We start from the raw sequence: 25572 nt of genomic DNA, 5'->3' as shown, positions 1-25572 counted from the left end.
AAGTGGTTTCAAGCATCTGAAGCTTCATCAACATGAACATACATGTTCATCTTATTTTTATGAACATTGTTGGACGTGATGTTCAATTTCAATTGATGATTTAAGATATAAGACCTAAAGTTAAGTGATTCTATCAACAAGTTACTTTTATTTTCTTTCATCATGGTAGGTCTTCGGGCCTATAAACTGCAGGTGGACACAGGAATTGGCACTTGTATCCAGTAATTTTGCCAAACACTTCGTATTCGATAATTCATATTGTAGCCTACTGTTCTATTTCATACTTATTGTGAGATTAATCATTTCTTTGATCTCATTTTTTCTCCAAAAGAATATTGCTTATCTTGTATTTTCAAATCCAACCCAAAAACAGCCACATATACTTCCACTCAAGCCTGTTATTTAAGCTTCCTAACATCTTTACAAGCAATGAATGAATCAATTTCCAAGATAGAAACTTATTTGATATTTGTTTTCAGTGTGACAATAATTAGAGGAATTTTGTTCTTGTACTTACAGGAAGAGAAACATCACCAAAGTGTTTAACATTATCGCATACTATTAACGTTGAATCTTTTACTTATCCATCTTAAAAAAACCTTCTAGTTCAATTCCTATCATGTAGAAACCTACAATTTATTCCTCCCCCCATTTTTAATCCAAAACTACAAAGTGTGTTTGTTTTTAATTAATGTTTTTGTCCTCGTTTTCATTGTTATATAATGTTAGTATTGTTGTTGTTGTAGGAGCGAGCGGACTGCGACTGACAGAGGTGCGCATCGCCCACCACACGGTGCGAGGCAACGCGACTGTGCTCGAGTGTGAGTTCGACCTCCAGGGCGAGACACTCTACTCGGTCAAGTGGTACAAGGATGGCAACGAGTTCTACCGCTACGTCCCCAGGGACAATCCGCCCGCTCAGGTCTTCCCGCTGCCAGGCGTGCATGTCGATGTCAGTATAACCATAGACAAAATAATACTAATCATATCCAATACTAGTAATATCTAATCTCTGGTATCTTCTTTCAAATCAAAGTTTTATCATCAAAAACAATTGAAACACGAATTAGAATATTACAACATTCAATACAATCAAAACAATGAAGTTTTATGCATAGAATAATTTCTTAATAGGCATAGATAATTCAATGAGAATATACACCCCACTATAAATGATATGTGAAATGATAATATGGTGTCTTTAGTTTCAATCATTCGATTGGAAGGCAGCTTTCCGTCATTTTTTGTCCAGAACTATCCTTTTCAGCTGGATGTAGCTCTGGATCCCTATATATTTGGTGAATTGCTTAAGATAGTGTAGCCAGGGTCTTCCACGAGCCCTATGTCCAATTTTTATACCTTCCAGTATTTTCAACGTGAATTCGTTGTGTCTAATTACATGGCCAAGCAAAGAATACCTTCTGTCCTTTAGAATACGCAAGAGAGATCGCTTTCAAATCAAATCTAATTTATCAAATAACATTATTTCCAATACTCACAGAAAAATACTTACATAGATATGTGTGACAACAATCGATAGCCGCTGACATAATGATCAATAATATTACAAAGTAGTGGAAACAAAAGAAAAACATCCAGAGACTTAGCCTGTGGGGGATGGATATCAGTTTAGTTTTTCTTTTCTATTAATTCATTTGGTTACTAATTGAATATAACAGTATTCAGGACAAGACCTGCTAGCTCGCTTTAATTAATACAGCACTCAATAATTATTATATTTAGCTAACATGTTGCTAAGATGAAAAAAAAATCAATTGAAAATTAATTGAAATTAGATGAATTTTTGCTAAATGTATGTATGGTTTCCGGCAATAGATTATAAAATATTGGCTCCAAAAAACCATGGAATTTATCAAACATTGTGAGATTCGGTCTAAGTCCCGTTACATCAAGTCTGTTCCTAAGGTTATAAGATGCTCCAAACCTTTCACATCTTCTTTCGGTACTCGCCCTATTGAAGAATATTTTTATAACCTTGTAGATATATAGGTTCTGGAAGGGGAGCACTCCAGACGCCATACAAAGAGGAATGATCTAAGTAGCCGGCATTATTACAAATACGAATAAAAGCCTTTTGCAAAAAATTACAGATTTTATAATAGTAAAATATGCACTACCCTAAACAGACATACCATATTGTAGTTTCGAGTCGATAAATGCAAAATACAACATTCGAATAACATCAGAAGGATATACAGATTTTAGCATGTGAAAAATTCGAATGTATTTTATTAATTCCCCTTTAACATATTCAACATGATTGTGCTTTCCAATTTAAGTTACAATCTAATATCAGCCCTAGGTATTTTATTTTCTCAACCTGCTCTATTACAGGACAACCACAGATTTCTGCATTACTTGTTATTTGCATGATATTTTAAAGGTGCACCGAATGATTAATTTTTTCGAGCATTAAGGGTAATGTATTTTGATTTCGGGCTCATGACCATCCAGTTTAGGGTGAAACAACTCCTCAACGGTTTGATATCGGACTGCATCTTTTTCCTCAATTACCTCAATTACTTTTATAAAATAGGACTGTATCGTCAGCAAATGCTGACAATTCACCTTGGAATGAAATTAACTAATCGAGTTTTGACAATTTTCTCATAAATCTTAAAGAAAATGGAGAGCAATGCAATCGGTCTATGCTTGCTCCCCCTCAACCCTTTGAAATACCTCCTCATTAGTAATTATATCAATCAATTTCAACTTGGAATATTGGTAAAGCAGAAAAAGAGCACTAAAATGCATTTGAAGTATGGTGTTGGAGACGGATGCTCAAGTTGTAAAGGATTGATAGAATATCTGGTATAACCATCTATATTATATTCATATTTATGGGATGGAAAAAGAGTCGCTAGCCCAAAACTTCTTCTGTTCCTAAATTTAGTTTAATAAACTGTCGAAAGTAGGGTTTTGTCCATCATCAAAATCAGAAAATTCCACTCTAAAACTACAAAATAACTTATATAACTTCGATACAGTAATATCTATTGCAATATTATAAATTATATCCAAGTAGTCTATATTTATAACACATAGCTATAGTATATATTTCAATTATTTGAAAAACAATAAAGCAAGATCTTTATAAGCCAAATAAACTATACAATACAACTAAATTTAAAAATCGGTACCTAAAAATATTGAATCAAAGTCACGGAAAAGTGCAGTGGAATCCACGATAAAATGAAATTTTGTTTTAACTTATTTATCTTCAATCAGCCTTTAAATAAATTTGAATTAACTTTCAATTAATCTTTGAATAGCCTTAAACGTACTTTTGAAAAAAAAAGTTCAAGACTATTTGGGCTTCAGCTCCAGTGATCAGCTGAGCCAAAGAGTATTATTCCATCGTTTGTTGATTACTGTAAATTTTCCGTATCACGTACGGAGTATCTCTCCAATAATGACATCGAAACTCTCTTCAAAATATTTATATGGTGCAGCATATCAATAAGTCCTAACTTTGCTGATGGAAACATCACATACGTACAATCTAAATTGAAGTTCAATTATCGACCATTCAATACAAACAAAAAGAAGAATAATTAGAAGTATACGACTAAACATTATGAGAAAAATGACAAATATATTGATTGAAGAGGCAGTATCGGGAATCATTGTCAACATATTCTGTGAATTTATTATCGTTATATCGGCTAATACTGGTTTGAAAATGATCATCTGTGAAATGAAGCCATCATTGCTGGCCACAAATTGAGTCGATCATTCGAAATGTAGACCGACACGGCAAGACCAATGTGGCCACTAAACCACTATTAACGTATTACAAATGAGACACGTGATATCGGGGCGCCGGTAATCGAGGAGGCAGTGGCCGGTCACACCTCGCATACAGACGACCGTAATTTTCATATGGATGTGCTCCGAGCACGTGATTGTGGGGAGAAGGGGGGAAGGGCGTTTAGGCGTGGTGTACTGATGATGGCGAAGGGCTCGGACTGATATGGAACGACAAGAAAAGGGCCGAAACTGGCCGGTGATAAATAATCCAAGTGGTTAGAATGCTGAATGGGAGGGAAAGGGCTGCTTCCGAAGCATCACATATCTGTGTGCCGCTGTCTTGGAGGATGAGGAGCAAGCAGGCAGGATTTTTGGGGGTGCATCATAAAATAACATGTCTATTCTTGCAGTCCTTCTCGTTGGCGGGCTAACGGAAGGCATAGTTACATTTTTCAGCACCGTGAATCTGCGGAATAATGCAAGAACTGCTCTGATCTACCCACTCCCCACAATATGAGCCGTACTGGCCCCCCACTCCCCACAATATGAGCCGTACTGGCCCAGAAAAAGGCTCTTCTTCTCCATCCCCACACCCCTCACCATCACTCTCAACAACCAAAAAAGGCCAGTCTGAGATAATAAATCAACAGCCAGCTTTCCACCCTCCTCTGACTGACCTTGGTCATGATCAAACTTGCTGTGAAAGCTCATGCACAATTACTTGCAAATGATGGCTCTTGTTTGTTTGATCGGAGCAACCATTTGACACACTATGAATTTCCCCAACTCGAACAATAAGAACCAAAAAATTTGAAAATGTATCCTTCCTCAGTTAAATTTCATATAAATAATTCATGAATAACAGTCCTATTGTTGCAAATACAAATAGCGCTCATGCTTAAATTTGTTTGAAGCTATTTTATGACACTAGTTCAATGCGAAGTAATCGTGGGGTTCTGCTAATTCATGTAAGTCTGGAGTTGGAAATGTCCTCTATCGGTTGAATTTATAATATGTGAAGAGACGTGGGACAAATAAGATATAATTTAGGAACCAGGTAGCAGCAGAACGGGTGATCACGGAATCTCTGAGTTACTGTAAAGTATTAAATGAATGTCAAAGTTTTATATGAAATGTAAAAATATACTGCAAAAGAAGAACGGCCATAATGGTACCGGTACCGATGAGTGCATGTTCAGCAATGATGCTCGCTGGACAGGACGACTGAGTCCTTGAGCAGTGGCGTGGTTGCCATCTCAGTCATGCAAGGAGAAAGCGAGGTATTTTGGAGGAGGAACATCATAAAACGGGGCACCGGCTGTGACCAACAGTCACCTCCACCCAGATTGTAGGCAAGCACCTTCCCCCTCCACTCGCCCCACCATCAAACCCACTCTAGATCAGTGCATACAGCTTCGGACCGCGGTAACTGTTTATGCCCGAAGCTATGCCCTGCATACCTAATGCCCTCACATATGACACTGCTCCCAGTCTTGTCTTGGCTGGCACAATTCACTTTGCCCTGCTCTGCGGATGACTTCATCAAAACAAATTATTTGAACGTTTCACCCCCAATTACCTTTGTGAGTTACTTTACAAGCATGGGTCGTAATTTCTAGTCTACCGTAGATACTACTTATTTGTTCATCAATCTGATGATATCACTGATGATCTAGCAGAGTCGAATAAGTCTTGTTAAACACACATCGATACTTATCCGTCCTTTATTTATTCTAATAGAATAAATTTTATTAGATCAAACATAACTTGGCAATCAGTTCATGTGTTTGCCAAGTTCCGTTGAATCTGGTAGTTTTCATAAGGACGGATATTTATCCGTAATCATTATGAAAGAATAGTCTCCTATGTAGTAATTTCTCCTTTCTCCATCCTCTGTCTGTTGTTCTCTCCTGATAATTTTGTATGTTATGATTTGTGACTCTGTTAATAAATTAATGGACTTCAGTAAATTTTAATGTTTCAATAAATAAACTTTAGTATATTGGAATGTTTTGAACTAATAATGTATGTTGTAATGTAACAGGTTGACAAATCGAACGAGAGTCGAGTGACTCTGCGGAAGCTATCACTGGCCAGTACTGGCCGCTACAGATGCGAAGTGTCGGCTGAGGCTCCCTCCTTCCAGACTGTTTCCGATCACGGCGACATGGTTACTGTCGGTCAGTTATTTATTTATTCATTTCACATTCCATAATACACAAATAATATACATGATCAGAAAAGGACCAACCGGCTCCTATATTGAGTTAGTCAATATATACCTTATGCAATACAATAAAACGTTCACAATGTACAAAATCATCATTTTTTAATGTGAATTCTCAAATAATATGGAATCTCAGTAAGATGACACAGTAAAAAATTGAGAAGCTCAGATTTTATAGAAATTTGTAATACTGTATGAGAAACGTCCGCTCACATGCTGGTCATGAGGTTTTCTTTCTCTATAGTATGATAAATATACGTTAGAAATCCAAGTACCCTTTTAAAATTGTTCAATCACGACATATTTCGGCTTTATAATGCTTTATAATGCCATTAAGTCGTGACTTGAACAATATTAAAAGGATACTTGTATTTATAATTTTCATTTATATTTAAGAGTAGCCCCAAAGAAAAAAGACAATACGATAGAATAGTATCATTCATGTTTGATACTCCTTCCAAATCGTAAAGAATTCTACACAATTTGACCTGGTTCACAGATGCATGATCATGAGGCTCATGAAATAGGCTTGGAATAAGTTCGACTGTATCTATCTTGAATCTTGTATGATTAATTTTTGAAAAAATTGAAATAATAATTTTGAACAGTACTTTCTTATAAGGTTTATGATTAGTTCACTTCCGTTTCTCTTTTTTTCATATTCACTTCTTTCATGGTTTATGATGAATTTTTCTGGAAACAATCACTGAATTTGCATTTCCTTTGTCTATCTTCATTGAAAAAACATTATTTTATGATTGTCATAGGTACTGATTCTGGAATGAATTGAGACTCGTCCTGTTACAATAGAGAAGGGTCACTAAGATTCAAATGTTTGCTGCACTATAATATATTATAAATACGAATTTACTATTGTGTATTGAATTACTGACTGAACTCATTCTATGAAACATTCGAGTCCTCATTTGGAAATCATCGTGGTGTGACGATGAAATGAATCTATCGATTATTCTCACTCGTTGGGAATTTCACAACGGAGTAAGGCAACCAGCCTATCAAAACATACCAACAACGGAGTAAGTTAGGCAACCAGCCTATCAAAACATACCAACAACGGAGTAAGTTAGGCAACCACCAACCAGCCTATCAAAACATACCAACAACGGAGTAAGTTAGGCAACCAGCCTATCAAAACGCACCTAGTTATTTATCCTAGGACTATAGTTAGTAACTGAGTTCTAGAAATAGGAAACCAATATCATTCAAACAAATGTTTTACTAAAGGATTCCAGATACAGTGTTAATCAAAAAGCCTCAAAAATCTACTTGATCTGATTCATAGCTAAAGAGGTGGTTTTCTCTAATGCTGGTATCGGTGTCCAAGATGACGTTAGGTGACGTTAGGATGATACGATCCAGCTTCGATGCAGACCTTCAAACTTTATCAAATAACTAGAGATTCACGTTTTGAAGTCGATGCCTGATTAACATTAGTTTGCTATCTTCTGACATTAGAGAAAGCCGATAGCTCCTTCCTTTTACAATCCCGCACCGTTGCTAAATAGTTTTTAGGCTATGTAGAAAAATAACGAACTACCAGAATATCATTTATGAAATGGAAATTCAATCTCATTCATGAAATTTTATCATTTGATGATAAGAAGATATACAGGGCGAGCATAAATTATTGAACACATTTCATAGGTGAAAAGAAACACAACCAATAGTAGAAGCACGCCTATTTTTGTGGCAAACATTGGTATAGCTCCTATTTGTGATGAATTTAATAGAAACACAGTCGACTGGTGAAGGTGACACAGTCGATTCAACGGTGTGGGGGGACAGAGCGTCAGTAGAAAGCTATGTGCGTTCTGTGCTTTGACAAAAGCAAATAATCGGTTATAACCGTCAAAGACGGTTTCGTTTAGAATATGGCCGTGAAAAATAAGTTGTATGCAAGGAATTTATGTTATATTAATAAACTAAAACGAAGAATTGAAGCTGCAAAAAGTGTTTTGATTTCCTGAATCATTCAAGACATCACTCCAGATCGACAATGTAAGGCGTCGAATTGAATATCGTCTAGATGTCTAGATATTCAATGTTCAACAAGAAGTGCTCACGTAGCAATTTGTCGAACTTGTCATGTGGTATAGATTAAGCTATATGGAATTGGCTTTTCAATAAATCAATATTCATGTCAGTTCAATTATTATATTCTTTATAATCGTATTATAATTTTATTATATTCTTTATCCACCTATGAAATGTGTTCAATAATTTATGCTTAGTCTGTATATTTTCTCATTATTATAAGCAAGAATCAAGAATGCATATTGCATCATACCGGGATGACTTGAATCACTGGTTTGAAGGCCAATGGATAACCCCAGGTTTGAGGATAACCTCATTTATATTCATTCATTCGTATGTTGATTATTCGTTCACCATATTTATTTATTTTAAACATATAATCACCTCCACCATGACTCATTCATCACAGCCTCGATCGATCTGTTAGAATATAATTATAGGAGAGTATGAAAGCAATTGTTCGTGGGAAAACGATTTACTGTGTTCAAAGGTGAAGAATGGGGGAGAATAAAGCGTATTTAAGTGTGGAGTGCGATGGAGAGAAAGAAAGTTGGGAGTCCATCGTTTGTTCTTTGCGACCGACTTTGGTGCCACTTCGACAGGGGAAAATGATGTCGCTGTGACGTCACACGCACTGCAGGTTGTAACTCTTTCTTGAGAGGGGGTTGGGTGCCCGAGTGGGGGAGGGAAAGGGGCAGCTCGCCACAAGCACAGCTGGCCACCGTTACGTTTCAACTGCTATTCAATTTCACCGGGGCGACGTGCAAGAATTGTGTCTCGCGGGGAAAGACTCCCCACCCCACTACTCCTCTCACCCCTCAGTCATTCTTTGCCCAACTGAGACAATCGGAAGCACGACCGCCCTGCTCTAGTGGGGGAGCCGAGTCCTTTTTATTGTAATTTATGAGAATCTAACCTCACCGCTGTTCTATTCTTTCTTTCATTCATTTCTGGCCAGCTCTAAAATCGTCCCCCTTTATATTACGTATTTTTCTTGAGGAATATTTCACCCTAAACCATACCACTACACACTTTTCGATTCTTCCTCCTCACTCTCCTCCAACTGAATACTTCTTTTCATTCCTTTCCCTGAACCCATTGTAATTCTGCGAATAATTTATCTCTTCTGTGATTTTTCCAGATATTTCCCCCCATTTTAATAAATGACCGACGAACGAGTGTATTTCTCCCTTCATTCCCTTTTTTCGCTGCTACTCTTTACACTCTCTGAATACATACCATTTTCCATTCTTGTTCATCCACTACCTCAAATTCACCTGAACTCATATTCTATCTATAGGCCTACCTGAGTAGACCAGTGAAATGATTTTCAACTACGTATCTTAATTTGCCTCTCCCTTCGTTACCCTTTAGAAAAAAGAAGAATGTGCAAGCACTGAGAAGAAGCAAACCAATAATCTCCTCCCCTCTTCTTTTCTTTTCTTCTCCTCTTGCTTCCTATATATGAGTCTTCATTCCGTCTTTTCTCTCTATTCTCTTCATATGTTTTTGCGTCTCTGCTTTTATATATCTAACCTTCTTCTATCATCTCTTCTCCTCTATCTTTACTTCCACTTCTCCTCAATACTTTCCTCTTTTCTTCCAGTTGTGAGTAGTCAAGAACTCCCTGTCTGTTCTTTGAACCTCGAGAAATGAAGTCCTATTCCGGAACATGAAGAGAGGTGCTGTGGCAACTCTCATCCCCCGCTGTGCCCTTTCCTAATAAATAGGCCAATTAATATACAGTTCACTCTGTTCAAGAAAGGCCCCCTCCCTTCCTTTCTTTTCAGCGTTCTCTTATCACATCTTCACGATCAAAACGAATCAATCGGCCAGACATTCTAATAGAGGCCAGACGAATAACTAATTATCGTATTATCGTACTATTGAAAGGAGTACGTACGCTGTCAGCTTTCAAATTGAATTAGTTTAGTTCTTCAATCATTGAGCTTGTTCGGAACATTCACTGCAATTTCGCTCTGTGGGAGGGCTTCTTCAAATTATTTCTCAACATCAATAAAGGGCATTTAAAAGAGAATTCATCCTTGCTTGATCTTAATACAGTGGAAATTTTGAGTTGAGTTGTTAAATTATGTGGTGGTGGTACAATGAGAATGTAAAGTTATAGGTCTATATTCTTATCAGTAAGATTCCTTCCACCTTCAATTCAATATTCAACTCGTATTGTTCCATCAATAATTAACTAGCTTGAAGAGTTTGATAGATGAATTCATTGGAATACATTTAAATATCTCAATCGAATATTCTTGATAAATCTCTAGAACTACTCCAATTTTCAATGCCATTCAAGCTAAGATCTCCATTCTTAATCCAGTATTATTATTTTTTTCAATTAAGACCTCATGGGCAATCAATAATATAAAATTCTATCTGTTTATATATAAAATACTTTGCGTTTTATTGATGAAGGAATCAGTACCCTCTGATTGATGATACTGTATTGAATTGTTTTTCTCAATTATGAAAGTGATAACACTGATATAGAATATCGATAATAATTATTATGGATAATAACAGTGACTGATTATGATTACTGCAGATACACCTCAATTTTAGTAATTCATCTAGTATCACTCAAAAAATAAAGTTCATCATAGAATGAATGAGATAATATCACATTGCATTCCTTGATTTAGAGGTAGAATTGTAGTTGAGAACTTTCTCCTTCAATCAATATGAATATTTTTTCTCATGATCATTAGTGATGAATATGATCATGCGAATGCATCATCCATCTAAGGGGTATTGATTGAAGAAAACTGCAGTTGATAAGACTATCCTCCACAGAGATGGTGGTTGAAGAAGGAATTCGAAACATCGCTTGCGCACCCTTCCATTCAATCTATGAGAATTTATGTTATTGGAGTGCGTGATGGAACACATTCATCGTGCCGCGCACAGACGAATTGTGCGCCAGATTAATCAGCAGTCGGAACGGCACATATTTGGAGTCCAACTTCTCCATACGAGTAGTTTCATCCATCGACTTTGAAAGCAAGTAGCCTCTTCGCCTCTCCAAGTTTATGAGCCTCATAGATGCTTTTGACTGCGGCTGAAGGACTGAGCTGCCTCTCGAATGTTTCTCAATGCTCATATTCGGTCGACCACAACGTTGTTCACGTTCTTCACTTTCCGATCGCTTCCGCCGACGATTGTTAATTAAAAAGTGAGACGGTTATACTCGACGCCAGATGTGGAATGCTGTAAGGAGTTGTTGGAGGGCAAGCAGGCTGAATTTCTGTTCTGCTTCCCTCGAAAAAGGCACTCGAGCCTCATGCTCTGCCTTCAACAATAGCCATTCCACTCATCATTGTCCGGCATTCTATTTACAACTATCTCACTAGAAGTCCTAGACCTCAAGTATCCACTCCCACGAGAAATCTAGCTATGAATTATTATTGTTGAAAATAACATCTCTAGCAGAATTATCAAGCACTAAACTACTCAGCTTGCTATTGAAACAATGAGTTAGTACAATTATTTCAGCTGCCTCTCGGTTTTTACATCAAATCAATAGTGGTAATATCTAGATTGAATGAAATATTTTCGATAGTACTTCCATTATTATTTTATTGTTTTCAGTTTTTATATCATACATTTTGATGTGGAGAAGATTGGAGCTTATGTAGAACCAATATCAAACGCATAGGTACATAAAACTCGTTGTGTTGTTTCCATCATCTTCAAACCACGGATTAAAATAAGCTTGAGTCAATTTATAATTAATAATTGATATAAAATGATTTCAGAATTCATAAAGTATGAGAGGCTGATAGATGGCTACTGAAAGTGCATAAAAAATAATTCTTGCTTGAAGAATTCATAATGTATGAAAGGTTAAAAGTAGACTAAAAAGAAAAACTGTAATTCTAGCTAGAAGAGTATAAGAAGCGGATAGAGAGAGTGATAGAAGAATGATGAGAAACCAATAACAGGTCCTAAAAAGGTCGACGGGTAAAGAGGAGTAGATGAACGAGACGAATGAGGGAAAGTGGGAGAGAAGAAGTAGAAGATGCGCGAAGTGTTGTGCAATTCTTCGCGACTACTGGGATTTGAACTTTGAACGCTCCAGAGTCAACTAGTCTGACCAACCATCCGACATCATCCCACCCACTCACCCTGCTAACGGTCAAACTTGTAACTTAACTTGAAACAACATCCAAACAAGAACTTAGTTTAAAGTTTTGCGGCTTGCAATCTTATAGGCGGGCTGCTGATACAATGGAGTAGGCTACTTCTGTACTACCAGCCGGACTAGATGTTAGCTCTTCATATAGCCTAATCAACCGAAAGGTTTCTTCCCAATCTATTCTGCAATCCCAATTCAATTCATAGCAAGAAGACGTTAAAGACAGAGTATGTCTACTTGATCATGAGAGAATTTGTCATTTAACATTTATTCATGGACGTAATCAAATAACTTTAATCTGTCAGTCTTCGATTTTTTACTACCTTCTTCTAGGGCTACCGATTATTGAAACATACAATGAAAACGAATCAAGTGCCCTTCATTTCATTGCAACACAACTAGTTTCAACTCTTCAACAGCCTTCAACCCGTCATTTCAAAAACTCAAAAATGGCTCTTGAAGAGTTGAAACTAGTAGTTTTGTAATGAATTAAAGGTACTTGATAGTTTTTTTATGAGTGTTTGAACTTTTATTCAGACTACAATCCACTGACTCTAGCAATATGAATTAGAATAGGCACGTATTTATTGATTGCCTATATTTCAAATTTTTCTCATAACAATCAATCCCTTAGTCAATTATCATCGGTTTAATACAATAAAAGATTTAATAACTCAGTTCACTTAGCCGAATATATTGTGTTGTATAATAACTATTTCCTCACGACAGCCTTCAAATAACTTATTAATTATTATTTATATGAATTGTAGTGTAATAGTATGAATATTGAGTGGGTATTATTGTAGTTGTTTGTGTTTATCTTATATTATTTTTCAGGTTTTTGAACTGAAATGAACTTTGATTTTACTGTTTGTTGAACCCTGCGTTTTTAGTGTGAGAATCGACTCTGTCTTGTTTGAATTTGCTAACTTGTTGCTCAGTTGTCAAAATTAAAGCAATTTTCGTGCATTTTTCAAATGCAGTTTCAATTTCTTGTCGAAAAAGCTACTGTATTTGGGAATTGTACGAGCATTGACATTTTTGCAGCTTTGGCTTTTCCACTGGAAGTTATGCTCAACGCTCGTGGAGGGGGAATAATTTTCAGTGAAAGGGCCACAGTTCGAATTGAGACGTAACTGGGAAAACATGTAACGGTGTGCGAGCCTCGGTCCTCTGATTGGGCCAATTTCCCATTCAGAGGGACAAATTGTTAAGTTTCCAGCTATCAGTAATTTTTATCTAGATGAATAGGAAACCAAATTTTATATAGTTAGTAGGAGTAGAATCAGAAAATTATTTGTGCGTGTGAGTTCAAGTATAGTGAGTTTTATTAAAGCGTATGTGAGTGTTTCTGAAGAGTCAAAGTTTGAATATTGTTAAAATGGTGAGTGCCGAACTTTTGTTGTTTTTCTTATTAAGCTCAAAATTTAGTACATAGAATGACCGAGGCCCGAATTTAGTTGCAGCAAGTTAGCAGGTTCCCAAAATGTATAGATTAAAAATTTAGTATGTCTTCTTGACCTGAATCGATTGCTGAATAACTTTGTTCTGTTTGAAAATTTGACATGTTACCTGACTTTTATTGATTCGTTTTATTTATTAAGATTCAATAAACCTGAGGTTAAATTTTAAAAGTATTTTCAATGAAGTTCCTGGCTCGTAGTTACTATTTGCTATAATAGGTGACAATGTATGATAATGATGATAATCTGTGCATTTGTATGAACGAATCCACTAAAAGCTCCCAACCAATCAAGGATTCAACTAGAGATTTGATAGCATAATTTTGGTAAATATTATAGAAGAGAAGAAACAACCCCCCCCCCCACCGTTTTACATTGGTGGCCAGCGGTGGTATAGTCTGCAAGAATGACTATCGAACCACATGTATATATTTCATATTTTGGAAGATTAACTCAATAGAGACAAATATGTCACCGGTTGCAGAAATTATGTCAGGTGTGGTGTAGGGTTAAAAATACCTCCACCGGTTACATAGTTTGTTTCTAACTAAGACAAATTGTTATTGTCATATTTTCATATATTATACGATTTCTATTATCTTAATGCTCAATTTTATATCATAATTTCTCTTTTATTTCACAAGTGTTATATTAATGTTATTATTTTTTGACGTGCTCATACAATGTAAAGTTGTTCTGGCAATAAAGAATCTTGAATCTTGAAATATGTCATGGAAGTTTAACCATCAGAAATTATCACTCACTTCAAAGAATAAAAAGCGTATCTCCCATCCTGGCTATTGATATTTTTTCACTTAATAACTAAGTCTTTCAAAGATTCCATAGTTGAGTGGAATCTGAATCTCCGTGAAGTGAGATTACAGCTACTCGTACTAAATGTCAAGGAGATTATGAAGTGAGGGAAGGTTAAAGTGATAATGAATGTTTTGGGCAGGATGAGTGTAAACAGACTGATAAAGTTGTCTTAAGAGATAAAAAGCTTTGGAGAATTCAGAGCTGATGACATCTAATTTTGTCAGGCGTTCTTTCTTATTCCTCACTTCTTGACTCTAATCAATCCCGGTCGTCTGAGCTGTGTCTTGTCACTTTTCTTATCGTTGAAATTAGCTGAATTCTCTTTCTCTCTCTTGCTTCCCCTGCACGTTCTTATTTTGCAGTATTGGAATATTGTTATACAACGATATGCTTCGTGAGCTTGCCTGTTGTTTTAAACTACAGAAGAAGTTGAATAACTAGCTTGTTGTGTCTTTCTCACAAATTCTCCCGTTTCTGATCATTTTTCCTGTTTTCTAGATCATTAATTTCATGCTCAACTTTTTTGATGAGGGTGATGCCCACATGAGCTCTAGGCTTGTGCGTGGTTAATGAGATGGATGATAATGACAGACGAATGGACCTACAATTTTAGGTGGGCTCCGATCCACCGACTGCAATTTTACAACTCATGAATCTTATTCAGAGGAGTTTGCTCGAACGGTCACCCTTACAACGGGAGTAGCAGGTACATGATTCTTAACATATCTAATCGATAGCTTATCAGCGCGATACTGAGTCAAACCACTCCCGAATATGTTTTATGTCGCTGCACAAAGCATTGTTGATTCATAATTTCTGAGCCAATGTAAATTTTGTTTTTCAAAATGCAAAGAAAATTTTCACTACAGCAAAATGGAGCTCTCTATAGGGGAATATCAAATAGATCTTGTCTTTCAAAGAGTGAAACCACTGACAATCCTCAGTATAGAGGCCTATCACTATGGTATTTTGAATGAGTTTAATTTGTAACTTACTTATTATGAGGCCACATTGAAAAATGCACCCGAAATAGACATTGCGAAAGAATCTACACCCAGTTTTCTGAGTGTGGAAGAGAATAGAATGGAATAACTTTATTCAAAGGTGATTATAGGATAATCCATTCAGATAATCACAGTGTACATTGATTGACATCAATTAAATCATAGATACAAACAATAATAATAATATGTTCTCAATTTGTACATAATTTGAAATCGACTAGTATGATACAATTGGCCTGATTTTGTGCATCCCAAAGCTGCACAAAGCATTATTGATTTATCATTTCTGAGCCAATGTAAATTGTGTTTTTCAAATGCGAAGAAAATTTGCACTACAGCAGAACGGACCTCCCTATAGGGGAATATTAACATTCAAATTGATGGAGAACGCATCAAAATCTATCCATCATTGAGGATACACTGAATGTCATTAGTTTTGCCAATATTCGATTGAATTCTAACACGCATCCCAAAAAACTTTATTTGCGGGTGATCAGAGAAATCTGTTTTTTTTATTCCCAATAAGAAATATATTATTACTAGCCGTTAGGCTCGCTTCGCTCGCCTGCATTTTTCATTTGAGCATTTTTATCATATGTTAGGACAATCCAGTCGGGGGTCCAGACTAAACGTCTGGCTAAACGGATATGGCGAGCGAAGCGAGCCTGACGGCTAGAAATATAATATTCCCAGGATTAGAGTAGCAGTGCCCAATCAATTTTTCCGCGATAAATGCATTTAAATCTTCAACTTGGTGCCAACCTAACAAAGTCAACTCAACTTAATGCCAACCTGACAAAATTATTAATTTAGTTGCCAGTTAACAACTGTTTCGAAGAGGTACTCTATCTAGATTATAGTTCTATAGTAACATATGATATGGAAATTTCAATTATAATTAAGAGATTGGGAGAAGAAGAATATACATGCTAAAAGACGAACTTTAAACCTTAAAAACAACCCTTAGAATTAAAACATTGCCAAAAGATTTCTTAGTGCGCCTCTAAAGGGCCAACTGAACATACCTACCAAATTTGAACGTTTTTGGTCCGGTAGATTTTTAGTTATGCGAGTGAGTGAGTGAGTGAGTCAGTCAGTCAGTGAGTGAGTGCCATTTCGCTTTTATATATATAGATTACCAATTATGGACTTATGAAACTATATGGTATTATCTCCATTTTTTTAAAATATGGAAAACTAAAGCATACCTAAAATTGGAGAATTATCAAATCAAAGAATGCAAAATATGAGTATCCAGTGATTCACTATACACTACAGCTCGAGTCTCTAAATTTTTATAACAATATCAAAATAACAGATGTATTTTATATGGATTGATGCGGTAAGAACAAACCTGTCTTTCACATCTAACCTACAAAGATATTCATGAAACTGGAGAGTTGACTCTGACAAACATGAGTATCAACTGAATAGAATTTCAGAAATTCTGTTATGTTTGAAAAATATTCCTCCACTCATGAGACACATATGGACTAATAATCAATACATGCCGTATTGACTCTCCTACTCTCCTGCAATACATGAATACTAAATTAACGTGCGTGAGATGGATTTGCTGAAAATCATTATTGAGAGATCAATTATTATGCTAAAGGTGACTTGAATAACCCATCTTTGTTGACAAATTAAATTTCGGACAAATTGATGTATCATGTCCCGTTTATTCTGTACAGATTTCCTTCTCCTTTCCAAGAAATTCGGCCCTGATTTTGTAGCGCAGATTCTGCAGCGAGATGATTCCGCGAAAATGTGAATGTATCGTTATAGAGATGACATTGAACGGCACTGGCCTATGAAGAGGCAAATAGTAAATTTGCGAGATGGCGCGGGGTGAACGGAAACCAACGCATAAAGGGCCCACCGGGCGAAAGTGCTCTGGGAGGAAATAAAAATATAAATTTAAATTTGCGAGCAAGTTATTGATCACAGAGCGCTATGCTCAGGTAGTGGCAGGGGGAAAGGTCAGGGGGAGTGGAAGCGGCTATTTGCCATAGGTGGATATTTTATTGCCAACCACCGTTCCATGGTAGCCTCTATCGTACACCCCCCTCCCAGCCCATTACCTACACCTCCTTCCATAACACCATGTCCAAACATCCTATCCCCCCCACCTTCTTCTTCTTCCTACTCCACCTCTTCTATCCTCTCTTGGAACCCTTTCCATGACAAGATGATTCACAGGTTAGTAGAGCCTCTCACTCTGGGACCGATAAATGGGCCAATTACTCGCCCACTTTCTCCAGCATTAGCTTGCACTAGTGGGACACGTGTGCTCACATACGCACACATTCGCGCCCGCTTCTGTGCACTGCTCACCCTTCACCGAGAAAATATTGTGGGAAACAAGGTTTGTGGTTTCCGAGATTCTTTCTCCTTTTATGATAAATCAGCGTGAACGTGATTGTTTTTTAATGGTGAGAAGTACTTTCCGATTGAATTTTATTTAATTTGGGAGTTTACTTTGTTGATCGAAGTTTGGTTATATCGATGTTTTATCGCATTACAATATATAATTATTAAATCATTCATAGAATTTCCTTCATCTTAATCTCTCAGTATTCATGGGAAATGAAGATGATAGAGTAGAGAGAATCACAATCAAACGTTTTTGTTCATATATTTATGAGCTATATATTTCCAATTAATGAGCATTACAACGAGGTTGACATCTTGCAGTGAGCAGCACCGTTAACTTTGTAGATTTGGGTCAGTAAATGCTCATGTTCTATATGCCTAGTGCTGGAAAAATCAACTAGATCAATTTTTATTAATTTGTAATATTTGACCTAGTTTGAATATTATTTTCAAATGAAAACCTGAATGAACAGGAATACAAATCTCTATGTTTTGCGCAAACCACATTCAATTGAACACAATCGAATATCTAGCTCCATATCAAGAATTCTACACTGAAAAGTATTAACATATTATCTTGTTTTTGAAAAACTTCTTTATCACATTCTCAATATTCATAAGAATCTTGGCAACCGTTTGCCATTCCTCAAATACAATTATATACAATTGTATCCGGATATAATTATATTCATTATATCCGGATGTACAACTTATTGCTATCTCACATAAAAGAAACGTCAGGTAAAGTTTTCAGAATTTTATTGAAAAAAGAGCTGCTATCCATATGTGCCTACTCAGTGGAGGAATATAAAGATTTTTACAAACCTCAAGATGGAAGTTTGAGAGGATAGATAACATTTTACCGTTGATTAATGACACATTGACAAATCCTTATACCCCTTTCACAGGTGGTCAGTGGATGAAATAATAAATAAAATAAATAAATACAACCCATATGGTAGAAGAGAGTTTGCTGCACCCTGCTACCGATTACACAATAACTTATAAAATTTTCCTTTACATTTGAGAAAAATTCTGATTTTCTTGATATAGAATCACTTGTAAGATATGGCAGGATCGGTGAATGGTGAGACAAATTGTTAAATGCCTTATTTGTTTAATCAGAATCCATTTCATGCATGTGGCAGCTTGATTTCCTAGTGTGATTGAAGTTCTGTTAGGGAGTCAGTTGTTGCTGGGGTGGAGCGATTTTGTATTCGCAAGGAATGTATCGCTTTAGAATCGAGACAGGTAGTCAAGCAGGGCGGCGAAGAGTAATATGAAGGATATAGCAGTGACACTGCGGGTTACCGTATGAGTTAATGCGGAGTTTAATATGCACGGTTGGTAATGCGAACGCATTATATTATTGTTTGTGGTGGCTGTGGTGGTGTTGATGAAGGGGTGCGGGGGTGGGGGTGGTTTGTGAGGCGTACGCCTCAGTTTGGCGTGCTCACGAGTATGCGAGTGCGTGTGACACTCTTCACCTCTGTGAAGTCTCCGCCGCTGTATCTGTGAGTGCGCCTTCATTAATTACCCGACAGGGGACGACTCTTCCACTCCCCCCCTCCCGCCAAAACAATAAGGTTGTGTGCGTGGCGAGACAAAGGGCCGTCGTCTCACCATACCCTCACGCACCCTCCTTCCTCACTTTCTCACAACTTCAACGCACAAAGTTTGCACACGCGACTTACGGTCAATCGCCACCGTTCATATCAAGTTTATCAATCATGTTAATTTAAGATTGTGTAGGATTTGTCGATTCTAATCTCTAAATTGGTCATTCGTTAAGAGGGAATACTGGTTTTATAAAAAAATCGTGAGGAATTTTATGACTTGAAATTTTTAGGTTCCTCTTTTTTATTTTGTTGAAACTTTGATTAGCGAGCTCTTTTCAGTTCTCAGGAATGATTGCTAGGAAGCAATTAAAACTAAAGAATAAACTCTATACTCGTCAACTGACAGAGTCAGATTTAATCACGTGAATTTCTCACCAGTCTACTACTTCATACGTCGGAATTGAAGTTATGGGTTTACCCCTCAATTCGAAGAATTGCTTTCCACATTACTTTTTAGCCAGATTCGATTCTGCCCTCTACTTGTATCACTTGCTCAAAAAACAAGTGTGATACAGAAAAAATTGTATGATCAATTATTTTTATTTGATAATATGATAGTTGTTCAAGCCAGTTTCTTTGTATAGTAGTTTTAGTTTTCCTTTATCCGCTGTTTAGTGCTGAGGAAGAGATTTTGTCCTGTTATCGTTTTCATTCCCACGACTTGAGCCATCCCCTCCGCTCTAGGCGTGTGCAGCCCGGAGCTGAGCTCAGTTGCAAAACAGATCTCATTGTCGAAAGATCATTGTTTTTCGTTTGGATAGTTGATCCATAATTAGCAACTCCTATTTGTTTAATTTGTTATTTTTTGAATATGTCATCGTGAGCAATTCGTCCCATTATTATTGTAAATATGATATATTCGTTTCGTGTAATTGATTCATAACTTGTGCTTGTGTTTGTGTTTGTGTTTGTGAAAATATATTGAGAGTGAAAGCCAACGCCCTAAATCGTTTAATAATAATTTGAGTGAAATATATATCCAGTCAGTACAAATTTTTGAGGACTAAGGACCACAAGAGCGGATCACACACCATTGCAAAATAATATCGATTTATTTTCATTCATCTGTCTTCTTCATATTCCTTATTCCAATTCACCACCTGAAACCCTGTTTGTAACAAATCGGTATATCATTACGTCATAGTTTGGATTGGGGTAAGTGATTTTTCCTATTTGTTTTCCTGGGTCTAAATACAGGTGTGCTGAATTGGATATATGAATGTGTTTATTCGTATCATACAGTCCAACCCAAAAAAACAGAGGCAAAAGGCCTATGGATTCGTAGAAATTTGTAACATAGTATTCTCAAACCAGAGGACAGCGAAATAACCAGTGTAGCTTGAACTATCAGGTGGAACAATATTAAAATCAATTTCAAAATATATGGAATGGATTAATATGAACTCCACGTCAGCTTACAAGAGTTTCAGTGAGAATGTTTTCTATGATGTATTATGTATCACTTCATTATTTCATATTCGTTATACATTATCAATATTTCAAATGCTTTTTGAATTATGTCTTTATCATGTTTATCAATTACCGAACAAAGAGGTTAGGAAAAATATAAATAGTTGTTATCAATGATCATTATAGGAATGTATGTGGGAAGATTGCTTATAATAATGCTCAGATACTCAGATTTTTAATATCTAAAGCGATATATCGCTATAAGATGAGAATTGAGAGATGAGGAGTAGGACTTTGCCTGTTTGAGTTGGAGTGAGGCTGTGGAGTGTATGACTTGGACCTTTTTGGTGAGGCGGCAAGAAGACTTATCCCTTTGGATGCCTTCTGCGTAGCGAGGCCTGATCTATCGTTCGTTGCCTTATCAGTTTATGCAAATGTAAGCGAGATGGCTGGATTGAGCAGGCTTACTTCTCTTTCTTTTCCCTTTCTCTTCTCTTTCGCCTGGCTTGTTTCGTTTTGGCCTTTCTCTTTTTATCGCTTACCCCCCGTTTATTACAAAGATGCCGTCGACTATTGTTCAAAATTCTACTTTGCAGCATTACCTCAATATCTACTCAAAGAAAACGTCGAAGAGTAACCGTTTCCCGAAGCATTTTTCATTTAACAAGAGTTGAAGTAAGTTTTCTCACTGAAAGTTAGTAAACTTTCTCAATATTTAGGCTGATTGGATACTTCAGAACATAGCTTACCTATATTTTAATATTCAAATAATGATCATTCACAAAGCAATTTTTGCAATTGAATTACTGTATATAGTTTTGGTTTTAGTAACACCAGTGAAACTGGTGAAAATGGAAACTAGTGTCAGAATTCGGTTTCTTGTGCTAGCTTTGCATTCAAAAGTCAAACTGTATTTACTATTCCAAGTATAAAATGTAAGTATAGGTTAAGGGAGCTCTTTTATACTCTTCAGACACATTCATATTCAATCGATAAAATATTCATTGGATAAGTAGTAAGTACAGTTACTGTAGTAGTAAGGTTCTTTTGTTATGAAAAATCACACTTAGATGCAACTGTCCACAGTCATGGTCATTAGTTGCACATGATTATACATGCATATTCATTGAGCGTATCAAGAGAAATCAACAGAATGAGAAAGATATCAAGGAGATCATGGAAACTTGGTTATTATATTATATCATCAATACCAATCTATTATGAATCTCATCGAATCACTGTCCAATCTGCTCATTTCCTAATCCAATTAAAGTATTGACCTATTTGAGCAGAGTACTTATCATGAACAAATTACTCGTCGTACTCATATTAACTCGTGATATTAATCAAATTTATTCAAACCTTCATCTTGTTTTTCACAACTAAAAGATAGAACATCAATCAAGTAATTTTATATCCATATATCACGTTGTGCTCTAGCATTATCTTTATAATATAATATCATGAAATAGAAATATTCCTCAATAAATTTTCATTAATATCAGCTGATATTAATCCGTTGGCCTTAGATGTAATCATGAATCCGTTGACTTCACTTTTATAACGACGCGAAAAACATACTTCGATTAGATATATCTATTAAATGCATATTTTATATTTAAAGAGTTTTATAATATATATTATAGAGTCGATGAGTTTCAATAAAATTAGAATTAACAATGGATGAACGAAATTCAATTATGACGTTTTTTGATGCGAGTTCTTCAATGGTCGATTTGGTCGGATCTCTTCTAACTGGAACTAGTTGATTGATCTTTTGAAATGATTGATTGACTTATTGATATTGGGAAGCATCAAATAGTGAATTTATACATCCAATCCTGAATGAATAGAAAGCATAGATTGAATTTTAACTGAGGTATTTATTTATCTCGATTATTATTTGATTTTCCAAAGCATTATAATCTTGTGTGTACCGAATAATTAAAACAAACAGAAAAAGGTCAGAGGATTCGTCAGTAATACGACAGCTTCATTGAGACAATTAATTACTGTCTGTTTGTACTGGCAAAACGATTTCGAAATGAACGATCGTTAGCAAAACAATCAATCACGAAGATTTCAATGAGGACTTGAAATTTCAATTTCCTCACTTGATCGGCCGTTGACTGTTTCGAAAGGTGAGTGAAAGGATACCGATGACAGAGAGAGACCGAGTGTATATATACATACAAATTAAAAGAGATTGCCTTCAAAAAAGAGATTCCTTTGGAGTTATTCAGCAATAGAGAGGAGAGACTATGGTCGTAGCCGTAGTGGAGTGGGGAGGAGGACTTCATGGAAGACAGGGCAAATAAATCCTAGGAAAGTGAGCCTCATTCGACCGTAGGGATAGTGGCGTGGGGTGGTGGTGGGGTAGAAGGGGGTTTGAGATCCCCATAACACTTTAATCCAACTTATACCCAGTTATATTTCACCCGTTCCAGCTCACGGGTTCATGCCTCCTACTCTTTCATCCCATCCCACCTACCTACATTACCCCTCTTTCCCTCTCTTTCTCTTCCGCTTTACCACACACCACCGTCTTATCATCAAGTGACTCCATTCAGAAAAATTCTTTTCCCCCTCTTTCTTCATCATTTGCAGTTTTATTCTCTCTCTCTCTCTCTCTCTCTCTCTCTCTCTCTCTCTCTCTCTCTCTCTCTCTCTCTCTCTCTCTCTCTCTCTCTCTCTCTCTCTCTCTCTCTATTTCTCTCTTTCAACATTTTATTTTCTCTTCAGTTTATCTGTGTGCAGCAACTTGCAGAAAAATTCCTTTGTGGGAGAATAATTGTGGTTGGAGTGATCATGATAGCCGGTCATGCTGTATACAGAATAGAAATATAAACAAATTTGGGCTTCAATCGCGACAGACTATCAAGAGGGCTGCCTCAAGGCGAAAATCTTGAACGTATACAAAAAAGTCACAGGCCCGGTTGAACAGAAGCCTGTTAAATTTTAATCATGATTAAATCCCACAAGAAACAATCAAAGAAACATTTTGCGTAAAGAAGTCTTCTAAGAAACAGAATGCAGTTGTGCAGGACCGTGATTTGAAGGATGTTAATGTAGTAGCAAACAGTCAGAACGCCAAACCAACTAGACAGTCTCTTAGATTTACAAATATGTACAAAGAATTCGAAATGTTACAAATGTGGATTTTCACATGATCAGAATGGAAAGTGTCCAGCCTCAGCGAGTCGTTGTTTTAAATGCAATGTAGTTGATCATTTTGGTCGTGTATGTAAGCATAAACTAAGACCAAATGTTAGGGAAGTGGAGACTGATAACCAAACACCTGCAGAATCCTTCTTAGGAGAGCTGACGATAGATCAACTTCAATCCCAGGACCCATGGACTGTCTCTGCTATAATTTGCAAACATCAGGTAAATTTCAAGCTGGATACAGGAGCAGAGGTATCTGTCATTGGATCATTCCTATGCAAATCTTCAGGGCTAGAGGTCAAATCTTGTACCTTCTTCACAGAGCTGCTTTGTAGATTGAAGGGGTATAAAAATAAAAGGAAAGTCAATAATAGAAGATTTGTATGCTTTATCTGACCAACATATTCCACTAGAATATGAAGAAGAATACTAAGTAGAAGGGCTTTTCAACTTAAAATTACTTCAGCCATGTGTTAAGTTCATAGATCAAAATGATGTTAACAACTTTGCATACGTTTTTTTTGGATAAACTAAGAAGATTTCCGCAGCACTTTGAATAGTCAATAGTTAAATGAAATTAGTCAAGGATTCTACACCATATGCAGTCACAGCTCCCAGACGAATTTCATTGCCCTTGAGTAAAGTGGAAGAATAGTTACAGAGAAGGTGTGAGGAAGGTGTGATTGAACCTATAACAGATTCAACTGAGTGGTGTGCACCAATAGTCGTGGTACCCAGAAAAAATGAAGCAAGGGTGAGATTGTGTGTGGATTATACACAATTGAATGAATAGTCTACGTTCAGAGAGAAAGATTGCAACTGCCTTCAGTTGATGAAACATTGTCAAAGGTGGAAGGGAGCAAGTACATGTCTCTATTGGATGCATCAAATGGTTTCTGGCTGATTCCATTGAATGAAGAGAGCTATAATGTAGCTTGTTTTATTACCCCTTTTGGTCGTTATGTTTTCAAACGCTTGCCTTTTGGAATTAGTACGGGACCAGAAGTGTACCAAAGAAGGATTGCTCAGATTTAAGGAGTGGGGGAGTGATGAACCAGGTGGACGATATTTTGGTTGTACGGAAGACAATAGAGGAGCATGACAAGAGATTGAAAGCACTGTTGGAGAGGTTAAAGCAGCATAGTGTCATTCTGAACAAAACAAAATGCAAATACAAACTACTAGTGTCAAGTTTCTTGGCCATTAAATGAAAAATATGGCTATTAGACCAGACACAGATAAAACAGATGCAATAAAGAAATTACCTGTTCCTACTACTGTGTGTCAAGTGCGACAAATTCTGGGAATAGTAAATTATCTGATGAAATTTTCACCAGGGCTAGTGGACCTTACAGTACCACTAAGAGTGCTTTTCAAGAAAGATATAGTTTGGACCTGAGGAACAGCACAACAAAAAGCATGGGACGCGTTAAAAGAAAAAGTGACTTCTTCAACTGTTTTAGTCCAATATCAAAATAACTTGCTAACTGCAGTTCCAACAGATGCCTCAATGCAG

The 25572-nt window shown here is 36.5% G+C and overlaps 1 protein-coding gene across 1 annotated transcript in view; it reads left to right on the top strand.

Moving 5' to 3' along the window:
- Positions 1–25572, top strand: part of LOC111049744 — a 191565-nt gene that overhangs the window by 154183 nt on the left and 11810 nt on the right. Inside the window, exons 4-5 of the mRNA XM_039429426.1 lie at positions 747–952; positions 5816–5951. Coding sequence (XP_039285360.1) covers positions 747–952; positions 5816–5951 — 342 coding nt within the window. The remainder of the gene's footprint in view (positions 1–746; positions 953–5815; positions 5952–25572) is intronic.

Source organism: Nilaparvata lugens, chromosome 5 (assembly GCF_014356525.2).
Source record: "Nilaparvata lugens isolate BPH chromosome 5, ASM1435652v1, whole genome shotgun sequence".
NCBI classification, from domain to species: domain Eukaryota; kingdom Metazoa; phylum Arthropoda; class Insecta; order Hemiptera; family Delphacidae; genus Nilaparvata; species Nilaparvata lugens.
The sequence above is the reverse complement of the archived record's forward strand: the minus strand, read 5'-3'. Positions and strand labels throughout refer to the sequence as shown.